Source organism: Lissotriton helveticus, chromosome 8 (assembly GCF_964261635.1).
Source record: "Lissotriton helveticus chromosome 8, aLisHel1.1, whole genome shotgun sequence".
In the NCBI taxonomy this organism is placed as follows: Eukaryota; Metazoa; Chordata; class Amphibia; order Caudata; family Salamandridae; genus Lissotriton; species Lissotriton helveticus.
This window is the reverse complement of record NC_136069.1, coordinates 1,579,308,263-1,579,332,569: the sequence shown is the minus strand read 5'-3', so window position 1 is coordinate 1,579,332,569 and position 24,307 is coordinate 1,579,308,263. Positions and strand designations below refer to the sequence as shown.

The 24,307-nt window shown below is 47.4% G+C and overlaps 1 protein-coding gene across 3 annotated transcripts in view; it reads left to right on the top strand.

The window, feature by feature from the left end:
* LOC144773524 (solute carrier organic anion transporter family member 2B1-like) overlaps positions 1–24,307 on the top strand; it is a 619,417-nt gene that overhangs the window by 261,480 nt on the left and 333,630 nt on the right. For all 3 annotated transcript variants that reach the window (XR_013599997.1, XM_078658585.1, XM_078658586.1), the window contains exons 6-7: positions 11,866–11,964; positions 13,652–13,782. Coding sequence is in view for 2 of the 3 variants with exons in the window: in XM_078658585.1 (XP_078514711.1) it covers positions 11,866–11,964; positions 13,652–13,782 (230 nt within the window). In the remaining variant the exon portion in view is untranslated. The remainder of the gene's footprint in view (positions 1–11,865; positions 11,965–13,651; positions 13,783–24,307) is intronic.

Sequence of the window (24,307 nt, the reverse complement as noted above, 5' to 3'; positions counted from 1 at the left end):
GCGCAACTATTTTTAGGTAAGGAAAAATGACATAATGCCTAATATTGTAAGTGTGAATGTGGTATTTTAATCATTACTTGCATGAAAAATAATAATACAAAACGTTCAGGCACAGTAGTCATACTACATATGTTTGGCACATGTTTCAGTCACAGTGCTAAAAATTAAAAAGGAGTGTATTTAAAGTGAGATATTGCACAGCGTGATGCTAATTTGACGGTGTAGGCCTATTGGTCCTGCCACTATGGCGCATCTCCAAGCTGGGTGGTGGGGTGGTGCTGCTCCGACCTGACTGCACGTCCTCCTCACTTGGAGTTAGTACTCCAGGCCCTGTTGTGCGTACTTGCCGCAGCTCATCTATAGCAGTTGTTACTTGCAAAAGTGCATTTGCAATATCCTGTGCAGCATGTGTGAACTGACATTGCATCTCAATGCTGCGCCTGGCCTGGATGCTTGTTGTAGCCGCTAAGCGGTTGATGGCCCGGGTATATCTACCTTGGCGCTGCAAAGCTCTGCGCCTAGCAGCACCCTCTGTGCGCAATTCCTCACATACCACCTGTAGGCCTTCTCTCAGTTCATTCCTCAGTCCCCTGAAGCCTGCCCTCACCTCTCTCTGTAACAGTTTAATGTTTTTGGCTTGCAGGCTCTGCACCTGCAACATATTGAGTTCCAGGCCGGCAAACACCGAATTCTCGGCTCGGCCTTCAACATTGTTGGTTGTGCGCCGTCTGCGCCTGGCTGCACTTTGTGGACATGATGGTCTGGTGCAGGGCACTCTTGCTGAGGCTGTGTGTCATCATTTGTCAGATTTTCACCACTAGCATCTGCATCATCCTGTATTGGCGCAAGTGGTCGCACAATGTGTCTCCTCTTTTGCCTGTGAGTGGTCACGGGGCTGTCCTCCCCATCAGTGTTCTCATCATGGGCGGCATCTCCTGAGGTCAAACCTTCACCGACTGTCCCACTGCCTGTGGGCTGTGTTGAAGATGGTGCTGTGGACAGAACAGCACACATTAATTAACTGTACTAACTTGCACTGTATAAATACATTTTTCTCACCTATTCAGTTTACTTTGGTGTATTGTTTCCCTGTCATGACCTGCAGACTCTATGTTTGACTATTTTAGCAGCAAATTTAGCACTTACATTTTCATGTGACTACATCTCCCATAATGCATTGCTATGTCTGCCTGTGTGCCTGCTCTGGACTACCTATCTTTTTTCCTGACCCTTGGTCACTGCTGGGGGGTGTTGGGGGGTGTGAGGGGTGTGAGGGCATGCTTCTTACCTTTTCCAGATGCTGGCTGGTCAGAGCTGTCAAGATCAGCCACTCCTCCCACACTCTCTGGTTGAAGGGTCCCCTCCACCAGTTCCTCAAGGGGTGTGGAGTCTGAAACAGATGAGGTCCCACCACCGGTTAGCCTGGACTGCTCCAGCCTGGCAGCTAGCTTCTCTTTTGAGCGCAGGCGCAGGTCATACCAGCGCTTTCTGAGGTCCTCCACACTCCGGGGTGTTCCCCCCACAGCATTCACCTTATGCTGGCTGTCCTCCCAAATACGCCTTTTACGGCTCTCTGGCACCTTCATGGATTTTTTACCAAATAATAATTCATGGTTTGACACCATTTCTTGAATCAAAGCCTCCAGTTCTGCCTCAGAAAATGTTTGCTTTCGTTTCCTGGAGCTTTCACTCTCCTGATGCTGGGATTCCTGCCTGGGCGTGTCTCCACGTTCTGCCATGTTGCTCCAGGTGCACAGTTCACTCTTCCAAACACACCTTCACTCTGCCTCTGACTCAGGAACTCAGGTGCAGCATGGGTAGTCAATCGCTTCCTGGTTGTGATGTCATCATGCTGCACCAGAGTCCCTGATTGGCTTATTTGCGAAATTCGCAAAATTGCGATTTTTTCCATAACGGAATCGCAAAAATTGCAATTTTCCAATGCGATTTTGCACATTTTGCGATTCATTAAGGTTAAGGAATCGCACTAGGGTAATTCGCAAATAAATAGCAATTTATAAGGAATCGCTATTTATTTGCGATTTATTTCATACATACCGATTTGCGATTCTGAATGTGCGATTCGGTAAAAATCGCAATTAAAGAATCGCAAATCGGTATTTTCATACATATGGCCCACAGTCCATGAGGTCATGCACCTCTGACTAGACTTGCATAGGCTGCACAAGGACACCTGAGAGGAAAGTCCATCAAGCATACATCACACAGCAACAAATTCATAGTGCATCCATCACATCATCACATGTCGTTGCACAGACCATGCAAAGACTCACATGTAAAACAATCTCCAGGTCCATGCTAACACTGAACTGTGTAAATGTTAACCAACAACCCATGACACATGTGAGCCACCACATCACTACATTGTCACAGATGGGTACTGGCCTGGCATGTGCACTCAGCACTGGTCTGGGTGGGTAAATTGCAATGTTTGCACTGCCCTGTTGCATGATCATGGTGGCCAATGGACACCCTCGGACAGCGCCCTCGCCACAGCATGATGTGTTGGCAGGTACCATGTACCTGCTCAGCCACCCATGTCCCATTGCCAACACGGAATGTGTGCCTGACCATGCAGTAATTGGCCTCTCGCTGGCAGTGCATGCCTGCCGCAAATACAAAACTTACATTCAGCCTCCACAAATGCGTTTCCCATTGACTGTTGAATAGGGTGCCATGGCATGGACACACCGGCGCGGTCATGCGTGCGCTGCCGCTAGGGTACATCTTTCAAACGCATCTAGTTTCCGGCACCACGATGGAGGTTCACGCATACTGCGGGGGCGGGGCAGGCTTTCTGCAACATTTAAATCGACATTGTGAAATGGCAGTTGGTATGTCCCTCTATGCAGATAGCGGTACCCACGGCCGTTTCCCGGCGGTGACTCACCGCCCATGCCCATTCAGTCCAGGGGCCTGCCATGCAGATAGTTGTAGTGACTCACCGCCCATGCCCATTCAGTCCAGGGGCCCGCCATGCAGATACCGGTACCCACCGCCGTTCCCCAGCGGTGAGTGGATACCGCTATCTGCATGGCGGGCCCCTGGACTGAATGGGCATGGGCGGTGGATACCGCTATCTGCATGGCGGACCACTTGACTGAATGGGCATGGGCGGTGAGTCACGGTGGGTACCGCTATGTGTCTTGATGTTACCGTGGCATGGATGGCCATGGGCGGTTACCCACCGCTGGGTCCGGGCGGTGGTGCCGCTATGTGACTGGATGGCGGGATACCAACTGCCATTGCCACTTGCACATTCAAATTTATATGTTAGCCTGCCCCACCCCCGCGGAATGCGTGCTCCGCCATTGCGATGCCAGCGAGTGATGATTTTCAAATGATGCACCATCGCGGTAGAGCGCACATGCAGTTGGCGGTGTGTGACCGTGATGGTCCTTGCACATGCAGCCAATGGAAACAGGTACCGCAGGACGCGTAAGCGAATTTCATTAATGCGAAAGCCGTGCACCGCCACAGCGGGGCCAGTCATTGGTTCTTTTTGAATGAGGCAGCCCGGGAACACCAATTGCTGCAGACGTGTGCCACTGATATCAGCTCAGGGACCTATAAATGTGTGAGTCTGAGCACCACACATCCACTGCCTCCAGCCACTGCTGCCTGCACCCATCACCTCTACCTGCTGCTGCTGCTGCTGCCCACTCCACCAACTGCTGCTGTTGTGCCAATGTCCTGGACCTTGCCATGCCGGGAGTTGGACAGATCCGGTCCCGTCCCTTCAGTGCAGAGGAGCTGGAGGTCCTTGTGGATGGTGTGCTCAGCCACTATGAACGGCTCCACGGTGCCCCAGGAGAGGTGGTAAGTGCAGTGGGGGACATGTTGGTGTGCATGAGGTGGTCCCTGACTCCTGGTGTCTGCAATCTGGGCAGTGTTCTGTGGGAGGCAGTGTGGGTATGCCCCAGCAGGCCAGGCACGCTGTGATGTGTTTCTGGTTCTGTCACTGACTGATTTACCTCTATGCTGCGCAGTGTTATCTTTGAGGGGTCACAAACATGACATGTGTAGTCTTGTGACTGTGCTGGGTCACGACCGATCACAGCTATCTTGTGTGTGTGTGCCTCACCTGCTTTCCATGATGGAGTAATGCCATATTGTCCTGTCAGTCACATATGTTGTACTGTGCATGGCTGCTGACAGATACCTGTACCTTCTATCTGTTTTAACGGCCAACTGTTCACTGACTTGTCCCCTCTTGTCTCCCATTATGGTAGGTCAAGCTGCACCATCGCAAGGCCGTGTGGAGGCATGCTACGTAAGATCTTCCGGTGGATCCCCACCGAGACCAGGAAGACGGTCACCCAGGCCCTCGTCACCAGCCGTCTGGACTACGGCAACTCCCTCTATGCCGGAACCACCACCAAGCTCCAGAAGAAACTCCAGCGGATCCAGAACACCTCAGCACGACTCATCCTGGACATCCCCCGCCGCAGCCACATCTCCGGACACCTGAGAGACCTGCACTGGCTCCTGGTCAACAAGAGAATCACCTTCCGGCTCCTCACCCACGCACACAAAGCCCTACACAACCAAGGCCCAGGTTACCTCAACAGCCGCCTCAACTTCTACGCTCCCAAACGCCAGCTTCGATCGACCAGCCACGCCCTCGCCGCCGTCCCCCGCATCCGAAGAGCCACCACAGGAGGAAGGTCCTTCTCCTACCTGGCCGCCAAGACTTGGAACTCCCTTCCGACCCACCTCCGCCTGACCTAGGACCACCTCGCCTTCAGGAAGCAGCTCAAGACCTGGCTGTTCGAGCAGTAGCAGACCCCCTCCCCCCTGCGCCTTGAGACCCTCCGGGTGAGTAGTGCGCTATATAAATGCTCTGATTGATTGATTGATGTACGGGCAGTGGGGGTGTGCAACAGGCGACGCACACACTGCCACAAGCGGTGGGACGACATCTCCAGGCTCAGCAAGAGTGTGGCGTAGATGACACTGGGGTTGATTGACCGATCAGGCCGGCTTGCACAACGTACCATGACCCCTCTAATGCTACGTATCATAGCTGTGACACATCCTGACCTGTCCACACGGTTGAGAGGGGAGCAGCAGCAAACTAGCGGTGAGCACACTGAATGGGTTTGTGATTTGGGAGTGCATGCATGTATTGCTAGTCAGACACAGATATGACATCCATGGTGTGTATGGTGTGCTGCTATTGCATGTTGGTGGCATTAGCGGAGTGAGAGTCAGCATCCATGTCAGCCAGCTGGACATACCAGTTGCATTGTAGTCCAGGGGCCCAGGACATGCCATTCATGTCTGTGGTCCCATGGCATCACATGTGTGGTGGTCTGCTTGCCCTGTTTGTTTCATGTACATGTGTCACAGGGCCCACTAATTCTTTGAAATGAGGATGTCTGGGAATGGTGGTTCATGTGCAGGATGGGTGTGTTGTCCAGCAGTCAAGGAAGTTTGGATTTTGTAATTTGCAGTTAGTGAGTGTGGCACTTTGGTTTACCTCTGATCTCTCTCTTTCAGCTTTGGACGAAGGCACTGACAGACAAATGATGGAGGGAAGTGGTGGCAATGCATCCGGATCAGAGACCACACAAACACAGACTGAGATGGACTTCAACTCGAGAGGGCGATGTATTCTTGTGAGGAGGTCCGTTTTCGTGCGATACATACCACGATTCTGGCTTTTCAATTAAGAACTCCAGCACAACTATATAAACTATTGTCAAACCGATCGAGAATAAAAGTGAATGCAGATCCTCCTGTCTCGTAGCATATTCATATTGGTGTTCAGCTTCTATCATGCCTATTTCCTTCAAGGGGCTTTCTTTGTGAGAAACACTAGTCCTGATGATGGTCTTATAGACGCCAACAAACAAGACCGAAACGTCGACCAAAACATTATCTCCACAGCATTTTCTGCACTGAAGGAAACCTTTATATATTTCTGTATTAGGTTTTCTTCACCCATTAATGGAGTTGATGATATGTTGTGAATGGAACAGTCAACTTACATGTACAGCTATTCATGACTTTTATCTATAGATTGCTTCTTTTTATAACCCCATGATTTAGATCTCTTGATTTGCTCAGTTACAAGATGTTTCAGATATAATTAGCATGCTGTGTGCTTATTCTTCTTTCCTTCTTAATTTTCATTGAATGTCGTTTTGAAGAACTTAAGAATGTTTAAGTTATCCTATGGATACAATTGGGTTTGATTGTTCAATGAACCCCTGGCCCTGATTGACATGTGTTAAATTATATGTACTCAGTCCACGAACAAAATCCCTTGTAGTCACCGTATACCTTAATTATCCATTGCCCAAGCCTACAAGGGTCTATTGGGTTCCCCAAATCTATTGATATTGAGATGGAAGAGAGCAGCCCCGGAGAGGGGGACAGAACTATCCCTGAGGACTCACATGTGGAGACACCATCGTCCTCATCTTCAGACAGCGGTGGTGAGTCAGCACTGTTGGTAGACACAGGGAGTGGACAATCTACACCTTCAATCGGTACACAGCACACTGGGCCCACACTGCCACCAACTGCAAAAAGTACTGCTCGTTTCTCGCAAGAGTAGGGGGAGCAGAGTGGCCTTTGTTGCAGGCACCGCTGCCCCTGCCCCTGTAACACAATCTGCCCTTAGTGCTGAGGCGGTTGATCTGCTGCGACAGCTGTGTGTAGGGCAAACAAACATGATAAATGCCTTCCTGGACCACGATAGGAAGTTTGGGCAGGTGGTAGCATTCATGGAGGGGATGCACGGTGATGTTGCTGGTCTCCACAGGACAGTACAGTCCTTATCCAACACAGTGTCTGCAGCCATTCAACAGTCACATGGACAAGGTTCTACTTCGGTTCCTCCATCCACACCACTTACTGTCTCAGGGGAGAGTGACACTTCTGAACATGCATCATTTTCAGGGTATTGCACTAGAAGCCTGCACAGGCAGCAAGGCAGGCAACGGAGGCCACATACACCATCCCTTGGGAAAGGGAAATCTTTCACAGAACACGACATTAGCTACCCTGGAGATGACACACAGGACCCTCAAGGGGTGATGGGGGGCACAGATTCACGGGACACACAGGTATCCCCCTTAAAAGGTACTCACAAGGGCAAGGCACATCTCATGGACAAGGCACAGACCAAGGACAGGGTGTCCGCAAAGGACAGGACACCACCCACGGACACGGCTTCTCCCAAGGACCAGGCACCTCCCAAGGACCAGGCCCCTACAAAGGACAGGGCACCTACAAAGGACAGTGCACCTCCCAAGGACAGGGCACCTCCCAAGGACAGGGCACCTTCAATGGACAAGGCACCTCCCAAGGACAGGGCACCTCCCAAGGACAGGGCCACTCCCAAGGACCAGGCCCCTACAAGGGACAGGGCACCTTCAATGGACAGGACACCTCCCAGGGACAGAGCACCGCCCACGGATAAGGCACATTCCAAAGACAGGACACCTCCTTAGGCCAAGGCGTCTCCCACGGCCAAGGCACCTCCCAGGGAGCAGGCACCTCCCAGGGCCAAGGCATCTCCCACGGATAGGACATCCACCAAGGATAGACGTCCATCACGCATGCGTCCCCTGAAGCTGGTGTTGGTGAAGGAACGTAAAGCACATGTGTCAGAGGTGGAGGCCCCCCATACCTCTACTCCCATCCACACCCTGGTGAAGCAGTGGAAGGAGTATACTGTTGTTGCATCCCCCATTACACATGATGCAGAGGGCAGAAGGCAGGGCCAGAGCAAGCATCAAACAGGTTCCAGCATGTCCCCAGAGAGCAGACCCCCACATGCACATGATCCACCTTTGATGGGTGGTGTTTCAGATGAGCCCGCACCACTTACCAGTCCAGTCATGTCCAGGGTTCTCTTCCAAATCCCAAAGAAACTAAAACACACACCGGTGACACCTGACTACCCCAATGTCGTACAAGTACAGCTGTCCCCAGCTCCCAGAGCCACCCTGCCTCCTGGCCCATACAGCCCTGTGGCTCATCATTTCAGTGGTCCTAGTGGGTCATCTGCAATTCACTCTCATGTGTCAGATAGTGGCACTGTGTCTGTTGTTCGCTGGCCTGCCTCATGTAGTAGCACTGTGTCAGTTGTGCCCTCTCCTGTTTCAGGTACTGCCATTGTGTGGGTCCTCCAATCTCATGTCTCATATGCTGGCATGGTATTTGTTGGTCAGTGTCCAGGGACAGGTCCTGACAGTGTGTCAGGGTCTATCGCTCATGTGTCAGTCACTAGAGCTGTGGCTTTTTCTCCCAGTCCTGTGTCAGGTCCAGCCAGTGTGTCTGGGTCTATCGCTCATGTGTCAGTCACTAGAGCTGTGGCTGTTTCTCACATTCCTGTATCAGGTCCTGCCAGTGTGTCTGGGTCTATCGCTCATGTGTCAGTCACGGGCGCTGTGGCGGTTTCTCACACTCCTGTATCAGGTCAGGCCAATGTGTCCGAAGCTAAGAGGTCCCACAGTCCACCTGATTCTGTGCTGTGAGATGCAGTTCCCATCACTCAAATCTCATTGTACTTGATGTCTGGACTGTTCATTGTAACCACCCTTGCAATATTCTTGTCCATGGGACTGTCCGTATGACACAAGTCCTTGTGCTGCCTCAGATGTACCTTCTTTGTTCTGGCCACTGGCCCTGTTTGAGTTATGATGCACTTTGCTCCTCCCATGTGCTGCCTCAGATGTACATGCTCTGTTCTGGCCACTGGCCCTGTTAGTAATGTGATGCAATGTGCCACCGACTTGTGCTGCCTCAGATGGACCTGCTCTGTTGTGAACACTGCCCTGTTGCTGTTCTGCTGCTGCATTGTTCCCTCTCATGTGCTGCCTCAGATGTACCTGCTCTGTTCTGGCCACTGGCCCTGTTTGAGTTATGATGCACTTTGCCCCTCTCATGTGCTGCCTCAGATGTACCTGCTCTGTTCTGGCCACTGGCCCTGTTTGAGTTATGATGCACTTTGCCCCTCTCATGTGCTGCCTCAGATGGACCTGCTCTGTTCTGGCCACTGGCCCTGTTTGAGTTATGATGCACTTTGCCCCTCTCATGTGCTGCCTCAAATGTACCTGCTCTGTTCTGTACCAAGGCAAACTATGCAGGAGCAACGCCGAGCAGGAAGAGATTTCCCTGGTCCTTGCATCCGTTATTGGGCACTCGTTATTCAGCAAAGTGGAAAAAGCACCGTCTGCATTTTGAAATCACGGAACCTCCAAGTGTTATGGGTTCTGAGTATCCGCTGAGGAGCATCGTTGGGTAGATTCATTATACCGCCATTAAGAAAGGAGCACTGGGTGGCATCTATAGCTGCAAATTAGTAAGCAAGATCACCGTCGGGGGCACAAGTTGCTGTTGCACCGATAGAACTGACTCCTACAGTTTTCTCACCACCACAAGCCCAGCTGGGTTTAAGAGAAGACTGTCCTCCCCCGTCCCACACAGTCCTGAGGAAGACCCGCCTAGACGCCCCAAGTGCGCTTCCAGAGGTTCGAAAATACATTACCTAGCATGTTAAAGGCATGCTTGGTAAAGGTATATGTGTGGTAGAACTTTGACATAAAAGCAGTCCATCATCTCCTTTTGTTTGCTTCGACTTGAACATCATCAGCTTAACATTCTCTTTATGGGGGTTCTGTGAATTTTGAAAAGTAGTAAAGTTAGACTTTTGGTCGAAATGTACCTTTGTGAATACTGAAAAGTAGTAAAGTTAGACTTTTTGTCTATGTTTACCTTTGTGAATCGGGCCTTATTTTAATGAGGACTTAAACACAATCACCTTCATGCACTATCTCTGTGGGGACTTAAACATCTCTATAATACCACACTATCTTTGTGGGGACTTGAACAACACTCCAATAAAACACTATCTTTGTGGGGACTTGAACATCACTATAATAACACACCATCTCTGTAGGGACTTGAACATCTCTATGATAACACACTATCTCTGTGGGGACTTGAGCATTTCTATAATTACACACAACCTCTGTGTGGACTTGAACATCATTAGCTTCACACCATTTATAATGGGATTCAAGCTTTGAATGTACACACTATTTCAGTATCTCTGTGGGGGCTTAAACATCTATTTTGGTAAAAATGTAAGCAGCTACTCATGCTCTGGATTCCTCTTGACCATATTCCTTTGTTCCATATGTTAATTTGTTTATGTGCTAGTTCTCTTATCTCCTTAGATTTTAAGCACTAATAAATAGGTTAAATGCAGCTTTAAGTGTCTTTCGTTAAACACGATATATTTTCTAGCACAGTAAGATAATCTGCCTTTAATGTATACCCCTATTATATATGCAGCAATTTTATATATGATTATAATGTTGTTTGTGTATATTGTTGCTAAAATAAACATTTAGCCATGTGCCTTCGACTGTATTCAATCACAAATAGTGTTACGGACTAGGTCCCCACAAGGATGGTAGCACGTGTTCAAGTCCCCACAAGGATGGTGCTGTGCGCACGATTAAATATCAATATATTTGCAAATTTGAAGCAGGATCCTGTATCGTGAATTTTTTCTTAACATTTTTCTGTTAGTTGTGTGTTTTAATAACATTGGGAAAGGTAAGTCCCCACAAGGCAGGTATTCACACATAGTCCCCACAAGGATATATGTGTGTGTGTTTTTTTTTTTAAAGGCATGCTTGGTAAAGGTATATGTGTGGTAGAACTTTGACATAAAAGCAGTCACTCTTAACCTAGAAGTAATGTGTAGATGCATCACTCAGGACCAAGTTCGTCCTACTGAAGGTTTTACATTTTGACTTTAATGTGGGGTCTGCATGCCAATGCTTTGTAGAGCTTTGCCTCACTCCGTGTTGGATCCGGTGAGGCTTATATCTGTGTAGCAAGGCTCTGCTTCTGGATTCCTAGATTCAAGACAGGCAAGTCCAGTTTTTGTTTTCAGACAGCAGCACCATCCTTCTTCTGAATCTTTTCAGGTCTAGAAGTGTTCTGAATTCAGGTCTGGGGATGACACTTTTACACTCAGTGCAAGCCTTTGGGAGAGGAACACCTCTTTGTCTAACCCTAACTGGCCAGTAACAAGATAGGCTTCTTCTGAAGTCTGGAAGGTCTGGGTATAGCCCCAGACTATTCTTTGAAGTGTAATCACCTCTCCACACTCAAGCCCTATTGTCCACTGTTCTCTCTCATTGTCTATTTGATGTCACTCAGATCCCTTTAGTAAAAAAGATTCCCGTAATTCACAGTTATGCTTCTATAATTCCATATGTTATCAGAAAAGCCCTGCCTGAACAGCGAAGTCCCCAATCATGTGTCTCCTGAAAGTGACTAACATTGAGTACAACCGATGCCTTCAGTATTACGGCTCCATACTTCACTTATCTCATATTACGCCATTCTTTGCACCAGCCATGCTTGTCAACACAATTTGAAAATGAATTGGCACCACTGCGGTGACAGATGCAAACTTTGCTCGCTGCCACATGCAGTGTTCTCCAAACTGGTACAAGATGGTAGTCTGCTCCTCTCTTAAGATGTACAAAGGTACACATACTAATGTGGGACTACTAACGAGAAATGTATTCCTTAAAGAGTACTTGGCACGGTGAAATCAAGAATCCTAAAACTCCAGCCATTACAATCTATAATCCCCCACAGTCCACCCAAAAGCTCTGAATTAAAGCATAAGTAACACACCACATTGCCCCTATGGAAATCATTATTGTGATATCAGAATAATATTTTACTATTTTATTCAGTAAAGTGCATTGCCAATTTATTTCACTGTCTATTTTTTATCAAACCCCAATCTGCTTTTGAATTGTTGATATAAATAATAGTAAAATGTTTTGTGTTTTTCAGGCATACTCACTGCTGTGGGGTTCATGGGCCCTGGGTTCGCCTTCATGTTGGGATCCGCTATGTTGAGCTATTATGTGGACATAGACAAAATCCCAGAAGGTGGGTTGCTGTACTTCAGTGGATCTTTGTGTGGAATTAGAAATGAGATGCATGCCTTTTTTACAGTACAACATGATGATGTCAAAATAAATAAATAGATTGAATGTCGAGGACGTCCATTAGATCTGACAAGTTGTTTTTAAATAAATGAAACATAATTATTGTTTGATCTTGGGTTGGTTCCTAATTCTATATCCTGCATCAGTAACTCGCTCATCTGCATTTATAAATTTCTCTGGAACTATGACTGACATGTTTGTTCTTATACAGACTATATTTTTAACTTCACACCACAGGGATTGATACTGTTGACATCATACTTATGTATAGGTTTTTTTTTAAATAGGGTTGCAGATATTCTACCAGTGTGCTATCCAACCATGTTGAATACCCCAAATATACATGTATGAAAACATTATTTCAAAGTGCCAAAAATCACAATGAAAGAGAAACAGCCATGTGTTTTGTACGTAAAATATCTGTTAACAAAGGAAAACATTTCTTGTCCATTTACATGTAGCAGTGGAGCTGTCAGTAATTAAGGTTGTGCACCCTCACCCACAATATTGGTGGTACAAAATATTGAGAACAAAATATCCCTAAAAAATATTGACAGGTAAGGAAGTCTAGATTTTCTATACCTAACTCCTCTATGTGTACCAATGTGAATCATCCATGCTCATGGTACATGCTCATGCTCATGGTCAGGAGTCTATACTTTCCTAAATCCACACACCTTTTGCTATTTTGACTCTTGATATTCTGTCCTCTATATTCTTTCCCCACAATGTTGTTGGTGTTGATAATCAGAAGTACAACCTTAATTAAAACTTGTGGTTTGCATGCACACCATGTTGGTGTACCTTGTCTTTTTTCCAAGTTATACTTTGGACAACCACTCAGCATATATGTATCATACTCTGACCATTTGTAGCCCGCTGCTCACAAAATGTTGCAACCATCATACAGTGTCACAGCAGTAGAAGAGTAGAAGCGCACAAACAGGCGTCGCTGATATCCTCATGGCAATCCCTTTAAAGCCCATGATCAAGATTTAGAGATCTTTAGTCATTGATTAAGGTATGTTACAGCCAGTAAGTTAATGCTTAAGGCCTGGCTGACCAATAAAATCCACAGATCCATGCACAAACTTTGCGCCTGCACACTGATTAGAGCGGCAAACCTCTTAGAGGTTAACGTTTCTGCTCATTTCCTCAACATCCCCAACTTCTCCGACTCTGGTGTCCAACTTGGTGTCAGGAGGTCCTGATCCGTGGTAGGTTCTCAGGATGGCCTTTGAGTAAGTAAAATAGTTCCATTACGTGTCATTGAGTGTAAATCTTTTTTATCTAAATATCATGAAAACCTGGTATGGAGATGGCGCTCTAAGACTCGGGTCAGACACCCCTCTTCCGAGTTTTAAAGAGCTGCCCTTTGAAGAGCCCTGCCCCTCCTTCTGAGGGAGGTTCCCAGGTGCTGGTCCAGTCTCCTGGATCTCTCTCCCCTGTGCACTCAGAAATGTAAAATTCCTTTTATAAACATTTTCTTATGTTCAGATATTTAACTACATTGTCCTTGTAGTCGGTGTAGTGGGCTGGATGGAAAAGTAACCATAATCGGTAGGTTTTGCAGCCTCTCCTGTACAATATATCAAATAAATAAATGTATTGTTTCATTTTTGTTGTAGCTAACGTTGTTCTCACGCCGAAGGATCCTCGATGGGTTGGCGCTTGGTGGATGGGCTTTCTCGTGACCGCCAGTGTGGTGGGGCTCTCTGCTCTCCCCATCTTCTTCTTTCCAAGAGAAATGCAAAAAGAGGTAAGACGCTGTACATTTGTGCAAGCAATGAGCTAAAAGTTATGTTATGTTATGTTAAAAATACTTTTAAAGCGCACTTACACCCAACGGTTTCATGGCGCTGTGAGCATAGGGAGAACACACATTCAGCAGTGTAGGTGATGGGAAGAGAGTGTGACTATCCATAAGCTTGGCGGCACAATAACGTTTTCAGAAGGGATCTAAAACAGGGATAGGAAGTGGTAAGTCTCAGCTCTAAAGGAAGTACATTCCAGAAGGAGGGGGCGAGGAAAGAAAATCTGAGACCACTGTGTCTTTTGCGGTTAAAAGTGGAAGTTGTGAATAGGGCCAGATGAGAAGAGCGGAGGTTATGCGGAGGGAGGTAGTGGTGGAGGAGGGAGGAGATGAAGACCGGACCAAAGCCGGCCAGGGCTTTAAAAATAATGCAGCCTAGTTTGAATTCACTGTGTTTATCTACTGGGAGCCAGTGAAGAGCTTTAAGCAAAAGGCGAACATGACAGTGTCTAGGCTGATGGAAGATTAGTCTCGCGGCCTGGTTCTGTACCAGCTGTAATCGATTTAGCTGGTACGCAGGAATGCCAACCTGAAGTGAATTTGCGTAGTCAATCCTAGAGACTACCAGGGCCAGGAGAGCCAGGGTCAGGGCCTCTGTGGTTAAGAAACGAGAGATCTTACTGATTTTTCGGAGATGGAAAAAACAAAAGGATACCACAGCGCTGATCTGGGGCTTCATGGAAAGGTCCTTGCTAATAATGACTCCTAGGCATTTTTGCTGAGTGGACAGGGCAAGGGGGGAACCAAGGCTAGAAGGCCACAAATTAGAATTCCAAGGATTGGAGGCACCACCGACCAAGACCAACTCGGTCTTGTCGGGGTTAAGCTTTAGGTGATTATCCTCCATCCAATTGCAAATAAGGCACAGGGTAGACTGAAAATGATAAATTGATTGGTCAGAGGAGTCAATGTCAAAGACCAGCTGAATATCATCAGCATAATTAAATGCGATGACATTGCAGTCCCGCAAAGACCGGATGAGTGGGGTCAGATACAGATTGAAAAGAAGGGGAGAGAGGGAGGAGCCCTGGGGGACGGAGAAGTGTGGAGAAGTGTGGCTCAATGGTTAGAGTGGCAGACCCTGATGCAGAGGTTTAGCCCGGGACCAGGGTTCAATTCCCCGCCTCGGGGGGTCTTGGGCTCAAAAATTCCACGGAACTGATAATTCCCGCCTCGGTGCCTATTCCAATCATGGAGTCCCACTCTGGGCAATAGCTTGCTTAATCTCCACAACGGCCCCCACAACGCTAAGGATGCCTGGCCTCCACCTTGGGGGTGCCCAGGAGTGAACACCTCACAGGGAAAGCCAGGATGGGTTCCACAGTGGTATTCGTACAAGCGCCTTGAGACCCTTGCGGGTGAGTATTGCGCTATACAAGTATCAATTTACATTTACATTTTACACATGTCAGCTTAACTTTATCCGCTAAGAAGTTGGAAAGGCGGACGGCTTGATGGCGATTGCTCAAAAAGGAGCGTATCCACCCAAGGGCCGACCCCTGGAGGCCAGCGTCTCCGACACGGCCGACCAAGGTGTCATGGTCGACCATGTCGAAGGCCGCCGACAGATTCAGCAGCACCAAGGCCTGGCTGATCTTGAAGTCCACTCCTCTCATCAGCTCCTCCATAACTGAGAGAATGACTGACTCAGTAGAATGGGCTGGTCGAAAGCCTGACTGCTGCAGGTCGAGGAACTGAGTGCGTTCAATAAATGAGCTAAAAAATTGGTGACATGGGCCTCCAACACCTTGCTAAGGTAGGGGAGCAGGGAAATAGGAGGAACATTTCTCATTAAGGTGGGGTCAGCATTAGTCTTCTTCAAAATGGGTACCACTTTAGCAGTCTTGAAGGAGTCAGGGACCAGACCAAGTCGAGGAGAGTTATTGAGGAGTGCCCGAGGGGGTTTAGGGCAAGCAGTAAAGGCCTCTCGTAAGATAGGAGGGGGGCAACAATCTGAGGGGGAGCCAGAGCCCACCTTTTTTAACAGGGCAAAAAATGTATCCTCGGATATCAGGGGTATCTGTTCCACTGTGTGGGAGTTACTGGTAGCAGATGTAGTGGCAAATGTAGGGGTAGAGGATGATGTATGAAAAGGAATACTATTTTTAATTTTAGCGATTTTGTCCACAAAAAAGGAGTTAAGGGAATCACAGAGGGCGTGGGAAGGGAGAGGCTTAATGGTCACTCTATCGAGGTGTGAGAGCTCTCCCACTATAGAAAAAATATCTTTTGCCTTGGCGGCAGAATCAACAATCTTCTTCGAGAAGTATGAGGATTTTGCCTGGAGGATAGCTAGCTTGTAATCTTTAAGCGGGGCCGTGAATAGCAATTTTTTCTTGGGGGCATAATCACGCCTCCAGCTGCGTTCGGCCTGCCTAAGTCTGAGTTTTTTAGTTTTTAACTCGTCCGAGAACCATCTCTGAGCGTCATGGGGGCGCTTTAGTTTGATGCGTCTGAAAGGCACAACAATGTTGCTGGCTGATTCAAGCCAGTGTTTCAGACTAGTAGCTTGAGTGTTTAGGGAGTTGTGTACGGCAGGAGAGGAGGCGCTGAGTAAGGAACAGAATTCATTGAGGTCAGCCCTGTTCCAGTTCCTCGACAGGAGATTCCCCATGGGAGTTTGACTAGTGTGGGGGGGTGCAGGACAGGGAGAATGCAATAATGAAGTGGTCAGACCACGGACAAGGAAAAATAAGGGGATGGGAGATATCCACATTAGACGTCCAGACCTGGTCTAGGATGTGGCCTTTGACATGCATTACCGACTGGATATGTTGGGTACAGTTCATACCAGCTAAGAGATCGGTGAAGACCGAAGAGCAAGTGCTCTCCCTAGCGTCGGAGGGCCAGTAATTAAAATCACCGATGATCAATACTTTTGAGTTGTTGATCACCAGTTGGGATAACATATCGCTGAACAGCGACAGGAAGCCAGGCATGTGACGAGGGGAGCGATAAACAAGAACACAGATAAGAGGGACAGAGAGGATTCAAGTCTTAAAATAAGGCAATCGACTGAAGGTATGCTGACAGCATCCAGGGCCGTGAACCTGAGTGAGTGTTTAACAATGGCTGCGACCCCGCCGCCAGGCTTACCAGAAGGTCTATTAGCCTGGAGGATGTAATAGCCCGGGGGTAACGCCGCAAGAATGTCAGGGGTTGACTCCTCATTAAGCCAAGTTTCCGTCACTAGGAGTATGTCTGGTTTCTCCGAATCCAATAGTTGGAAGATCTCTAACTGGTGTTTAACCAGCGAGCGAGTGTTTAGGTAACTGACAATCAAGGTGGAGTTGGTTACACTTCTGGCTGGGGAGGGTAGGGAGTCACCAGGGCCAGACAGAGTGAAGAGGGACTGGGCAACTGTCAAGGGAGATGTGAATTCATGAAAAACGGTCCTGAGGCTAAAGATTCCCAGTGAATCTTTAGCCAGTGAAAAGGGGCCAATGGTCGTGAAGGCGAATCAATGCCGGTGCCACGTAGGAAATAAAATGGGCAGAGTTCCCTGTCCCTAGCCCCGAACGGCCGCGGACGGGCGCAGACGGTCTTGCCTTTGGCGCGCCTTCAGCGCTGCGTGCACGTGGTAACATGGGCAATATGTAGCCTAGCCCCGCCTCCAGCTAGACCGCAGCCTACGGTCCTGCCGGGCTCAGGTGCTGACCTAAGATGGCGCCCTGCCCTCCACACAATCGGCAATGCAGCCGTGATGGACCGGGGCAGGGGGAGCTCACCACACAACAAGTAAGTGAAGGGATAAGAAATTAGTGAAGAGCAACGATTTAAAATGTCCAGCAGTCGCTTTCAAAAATGCAGATGATGCGATTAAGAACAGGCAGATAGCGATGGAGTGAGAGTGAGTAGGCAGAAGAGTACACAGTAATCTAACTCATTACTAACAGCGTGCCTCGCAGTCTGCCCCCAACGCTCAGCGGTATTGCATGAGCTGCCACCACCTACTGTTACCGCCGCGCTCCTCTCCCACTCAGCCAATATGTAGCCTAGCCCCACCTCCAGCTAGACCGCAGCCTACGGTCCTGCCGGGCTCAGGGACTGACCTAAGATGGCGCCCTGCCCTCCACACAATCGGCAATGCAGCGGTGATGGACCGGGGCAGGGGGAGTTAACCTTTTGTCCTTAAAGCTTAGCCTACAAGCTAAAAGTGTAACATATATGATTAGGTCTGTTTCACACAAAATGTTGCTGAATTATATCACATATCTCCCAATCGTGTTCCTTGTAATCACACTAGAAAATTCAGGCTTTATAGTTCCATAGACTTTTTTTTCTGCAGATCTGGCAAAGCCAGACTGAGAACCAAAAGCAGTCCTAGCAAAAAAATATTAATTGTTCTGTCTCTTTGGATTCAGACTCTCTCTCCTTCTCTCTCTCTCTGATGGAAGAAATGACCAGTCCAGCCTTGATAGCCAAAGACCTCTTATTTTGTATAAATGAAATAGAGAGTAGATTTTAGGGCAGTCCCCATCAGCTCATTTAGCAGCTGCTTATTTGAAACATCCATCAGCTTCAGCCTATGACATTCCTCATACACAACAAGCACACAGAAAGCATGCATACATGTACTGTACATGCATCGATGTGCCTGTGCATCTGTATGAGTTACCTACGTGGCAGATGTATATATGTATATATGCTAATACTGTGTGCCTCTGGATTAGTTTATGTTTTCTTTGCATGTTGGACCACATGTTTCCTGGGCGTATGTTCCCAGTCCATGTCTGTAGTGTTGGTGATCTGTGCATGCACTAGAGGAAAGCTAAGCCTGTTGGCTTTGCTCAGGCTTTAACATGCTAAAGTATGCAAACACTGGAATGTGCAAATGCTGTTTGCATGCAGTAGTAAATTTAATCCAGTTCTATTAGCTTAGAAAGTGTTGGGTTTGCCTTGAAGTATACATTAGACCATGCATGTTCCATCCTCATTCTTCAGCCTTGAAGTGGTGCATGATACAGTGTAATCTAATAGCATCCCATTGAAGGTCCTAAGGCCAATGTCAAGGGGAATAGGATTGCATAGACAAACGCAAAAGAGTGCAGCCATATATTTGCTGGCTGCTGCCACACCCTTATACGGGTTTACCTGTGTGATCATTTTTATATGGAGTTTGTGGTTGAGCTATATTTATTATCATTAAAACAAAGACGCTATCTCTGATAACGTTTCCTAATCCTTTGAGACATTGAGGTGACAGATTACTTTCTAGAATCAAATACCTTAATTGATCACAAACGGTGTGACGCTCTTAAAGATGATCATGATGCCCCTACTCCTTTATTTCTTTGCAAATATATTGGCGATCATTCTCAGTATAATATACAACATTTAGAGAAATACATTGTTTATTGATTCATTGATTCACTGTAACGACGGCTGGGGAAGGGTAACACTTGGTAAGCTTCAGTTACTCATCTCAGAAAAGATTCTTGGAGTACCCGAATCAGAGCTCTCCTAGCAGCTCAAGGACAGTGGACTTTTTGGACCAAAAATGTGCTGTTAACCTTGGATGTCATCAGCAATGCCCTTGCTACTCTCAATAGGAGGGTTTATGAAGGTTTCATCAAGAGCACAATGGAAATAGGGCTCATATAGCCCTGTTTACCTATTGTGGTTTCTTATCCATTTCGAATTCCTAGCCCCATAGTTGGTCATAGGAGGGTGTTGATGAGTTATTAGGTGGGATAACAAGTCAGCCCTATGATTTCATTGGGAGTGTGATACCACTTCCTCTATCCCTAAATGTTTCATAAATGGACACCGGTGAATTATGCAGATTGCTCTTTATTAATGAGGCTTGTTCAGCTATGTTTGACCAATAGGAGTGTGTTTTGTTGGGATTCTTGGCCCGCTATGCTGCGGGAATGACTCATGGGATCTGAAACAACATCCCCTATACATTCAGATTGCCCCAATCCCACTCCAGTTTGGGAAAAGGCTGAAGACACACCTCTTTAAAGCAGAGTTCATCATGAGGCAATAACAGTCAACGTCCACTCATAGAAACAAGCTAACTGTCCATGCCAAATGTGATTTGGCCTTGAAATCTGTATAGCATTCCTATATATTATTATATATATATATATATATATATATATATATCAAACTCCGCTCCTTTCATTCGAAAAAGAGTAAGGCCACAGCTGAGGAACAAGTCGGTAACACTTTATTTGGCTGCACATCACGGAAAATGTTCTCCTTTGTTATGGCGGATGCATTTCGGCGTTTCTCTGCCTCTTCAGCGCCAGGTGTGTGTACTTGAGTGAACGGGCGTGAGCAAGGTTGAAATACTCTGCCTTCTCTCAAACGGACTGTTACTCCTCCCCCTCATTTTTCCTCCTATGTTTCTATGCATACACCTCCTGTAGTCCGCCTACTTGTCAGCGCCCACAAGGTCCAGCATGCAATGTTTATGCTGGTAGGTATCGCATTTGTAAAGGGGAAGGAAAAAGTACTTTAAAGTCTGTTTGCAACGTTCAAATGTTCCCAAGACACCAATGCGCAGCGTGTGTTACCTTCAGTCCCCATACCGCTTCAACCACCGCAATCCTAGAAATCCTTTCTGACGGGGGCAAGTCATGCATTCAACCCGCCCGAAGTGGTGCACAGAGGCTTCCACACCATCATACTTCTTACTTGGCTGCGTGGTGGGCTCTGGAAATCCGGTACCCCGGAGAAGACCAATACTGCAAGCAGTGTCCCAGTAGGTCCAGAGCCTCTTGATGAAACGGGAGCCTTAGAAGCGCGTTACTGGAAACCGCGCTATTTATCAAACTCCGCTCCTTTCATTCGAAAAAGAGTAAGGCCACAGCTGAGGAACAAGTCGGTAACACTTTATTTGGCTGCACATCACGGAAAATGTTCTCCTTTGTTATGGCGGATGCATTTCGGCGTTTCTCTGCCTCTTCAGCGCCAGGTGTGTGTACTTGAGTGAACGGGCGTGAGCAAGGTTGAAATATATATATATTCACGCGTGCATTTCCATGAGGTTGGTTTTGCGCTAGCTGCTGGATCTGTGCTATGTTTTAAAAACGATTTTAACTTTTGTTCTTCACAACTGAATTGTGCACTATTATATTGAAGCTCACTACTGCCTTACCTCGTCTCTCCTTCTCCTTTCCTCCTACCCCGGTCCACCAAGGGCTCCTCCCGATTGTTGTGGAGGGTAGTAAAGGTGTTCTCTCCATTTTCCCCACTTCCGGTCACGAGGCTGGAGTCAGGGGTTAGCAGGCTAGTGTATTTAATTGCATGAAGTTGACGACGCGCAGCAGACGCGCGTTACCATGAGGTTGGTTTCGCGCTAGCTGCTGGATCTGTGCTATGTTTTAAAAATGATTTTAACTTTTGTTCTTCACAACTGAATTGTGCACTATTATATTGAAGCTCACTACTGCCTTACCTCGTCTCTCCTTCCCTCCTACTCCGGACAACCACGGGCTCCGCCCGATTGTTGTGGAGGGTAGTGAGGGCGTTCTCTTCGTTTCCCCCACTTCCGGTCACGAGGCTGGAGCCAGGGGTTAGCGGGCTAGTGTATTTAATTGCATGAAGTTCACGACGCGCAGCGGACGCACGCAGCTGCTGGATCTGTGCTATGTTTTAAAAATGATTTTAACTTTTGTTCTTCACAACTGAATTGTGCACTATTATATTGAAGCTCACTACTGCCTTACCTCTTCTCTCCTCCTTTCCTCCTACCCCGGTCCACCACGGGCTCCGCCCGATTGTTGTGGAGGGAGTGAGGGCGTTCTCTCCATTTTCCCCACTTCCGTTCACGAGGCCGGAGTCAGGGGTTAGCGGGCTAGTGTATTTAAGTGCATGAAGTTCACGACGCGCAGCGGACGCACGCAGCGGGCGCCCCGATGGCGCGCCAGTGGCGCGCCAAAGGCAAGCCCGTCTGCGCCTGTCTCGCGTCCAGAGCCAGCTCAGCTGCCGGTTCCCCTTCCATCTCTCGGCGCTGCTGGTCCAGTTCTCAGCTGTTGATGATGAGTGATGTCACTGACCATGTCATGAATAATGTAATATGTGACATCATCACCAGGGGATTGCGGGCGCAAGAGTTAGTTAGTACAACTAACTATATCGGAGGAATTTCATTGGTTTTGTATGAGTGAAATGTTGAGCTAACTATAACACCCCTGAAACCTATGGTCTTTTCAGTGAATATATATATATATATATATATATATATATATATATATATATATATATCCGCAATACCTCGCAGATCAGCTTCGCTTCAGCGCGAAATCACGAGCAGGGACCCAAATTGTAGATGCATTATTTTATTTCACTTTTCAAAGGGTCAAGACGCGTTTCGACCTCTCTTGCCTCTTTCTGCACCTCACTTGCCTCTTTCTGCACCTCACTCTCAACTTTCTGTACCTCTCTTGCCTCTTTCTGCAACTTTCTTGCCTCTTTCTGCACTTCTGTTGCTTCTTTCTGCACCTTTATTCCTGTTTTGGTACCTCTTTTGCCTCTTTCTGCACTTTCTTATATCCTTCTGCACTTATGTTGCCTCTTTCTGTACCTCACTTGCATCTTTCTCTACCTTTCTTTCACTTTCTGCTCCTCTCTTGCCTCTTTCTATACCTCTTACCTCTTTCTACACCTCTTTTGCCTCTAACTGCACATCTCTTGCCTCTTTCTTAACCTCTCTTACCTCTTTCTGCAGCTCCCGGTCTTCTTCCTGCATCTCTCTTGTCTCTTTCTACACCTCTCTTCCTTCTCTCTGCAGCTCACTCCCTTCTATCAGCACCTCTCTTGCCTCTTTATGTACCTCTCTTGCCTCTTTCTACACCTCTCTTGCCTCTTTCTGCACATCTCTTGCCTCTTTCTGTAGTTCACTCTCTTCTTTCTGCAACTCACTTGCCTCTTTCTGTACCTCTCTTTCCTCTTTCTGCTCTTCTCTTACCTCTTTCTATATCTCACTCGCTTCTTTCTACACCTCTCACCTCTTTCTGCACTCCTCCTGCCTTTTCCTTCACCTCTCTTGCCTCTTTCTGCACCTCTCTTGCCTCTTTCTGCACTTCTCTTGTCACTTTCTGCATCTCTCTTGCCTCTTGCTGAACTTCTCTTACTTCTTTCTACAGCTCACTCTCTTCTTTCTGCACCTCTCTTGCTTCTTTCTGGAATTCGCTTACCTCTTTCTGCACCTCTTTTCCTTCTTTCTGCAGCTCACCCTCATCTTTCTGCCCCTCTCTTGCCTTTTCCTGCACCTCTCTTGCCTCTTTCTGAACCTCTCTTGCCTCTTTCTATACTTCTCTTGCTTCTTTCTGTGCCTTTCTTCCTGTTTCTTTACCTCTTATGCCCCTTTCTGCACCTTTCTTCCTCTTTCTGTACTTCTCATGCCTCTTTCTGCACCTGACTTGCCTCTTTATATACCTTTTTTCTTCTTTCTGCACCCCTCATGCATCTTTCTATACCTCTTACCTCTTTCTGCACCCTCTTGCCTCTTTCTGCATGTCTCTTGCCTCCTTTTCAACCTTTCTTGCCTCTTTCTGCAGCTCACTTTTTATTTTTCTGCACCTCTGTTGCCTTTTTCTGCATCTCTCTTCTCTCTTTTTGCAGACCACTCTCTTCTATCAGCACCTCTCTTGCTTCTTTCTGTACCTCTCTTGCATCTCTATGCACCTCTCTTTCCTCTTTCTGCTCATCTCTTACAGGTTGTTGCACCTCTCTTGCCTCTTTCTGCATCTCTCTTGCCTCTTTCTGTATCTCAGTCTCTTCTTTCTACACCTCTCTTGCCTCTGTCTGCAAGTCTCTTCCCTCTTTCTGAAGCTCACTCTCTTATTTCTGTACCTCTATTGCCTATTTCTGCACCTCTCTTGCCTCTTTCTGCACCTCTCTTGCTTCTTTCTACAGCTCACTCTCTTCTATCTGCACCTCTCTTGCCTCTTTCTGCACTTCTCTTGCCATTTCTGCATCTCTTTTGCCTCTTGCTGAACTTCTCTTACTTCTTTCTACAGCTCACTCTCTTCTTTCTGCACCCCTCTTGCCTCTTTCTGCAATTCACTCACCTCTTTCTACACCTCTCTTCCTTCTTTCTGCAGCTCACTCTCATCTTTCTGCCCATCACTTGCCTTTTTCTGTACTTCTCTTGCTTCTTTCTGCAGCTCACTCTCCTTTCTGCACATCTCTAGCCTCTTTCTGTATTTCTTTTGCCTCTTTCTGCAACTCTCATCTCTTTCTGTACCTTTCTTCTAATTTCGGCACCTCTCTTGCATCTTTCTGCTGCTCACTCTCTTCTTTCTGCACCTCTCTTGCCTCTGTCTGCAACTCTCTTCCCTCTTTCTGAAGCTCACTCTCATCTTTCTGTACCTCTCTTGCCTATTTCTGCACCTCTCTTGCCTCTTTCTGCACTTCTCGTGCTTCTTTCTGCAGCTCACTCTCTTCTTTATGCACCTCTCTTGCCTCTGTCTGCAACTCTCTTCCCTCTTTCTGAAGCTCACTCTTCTTTATGTAC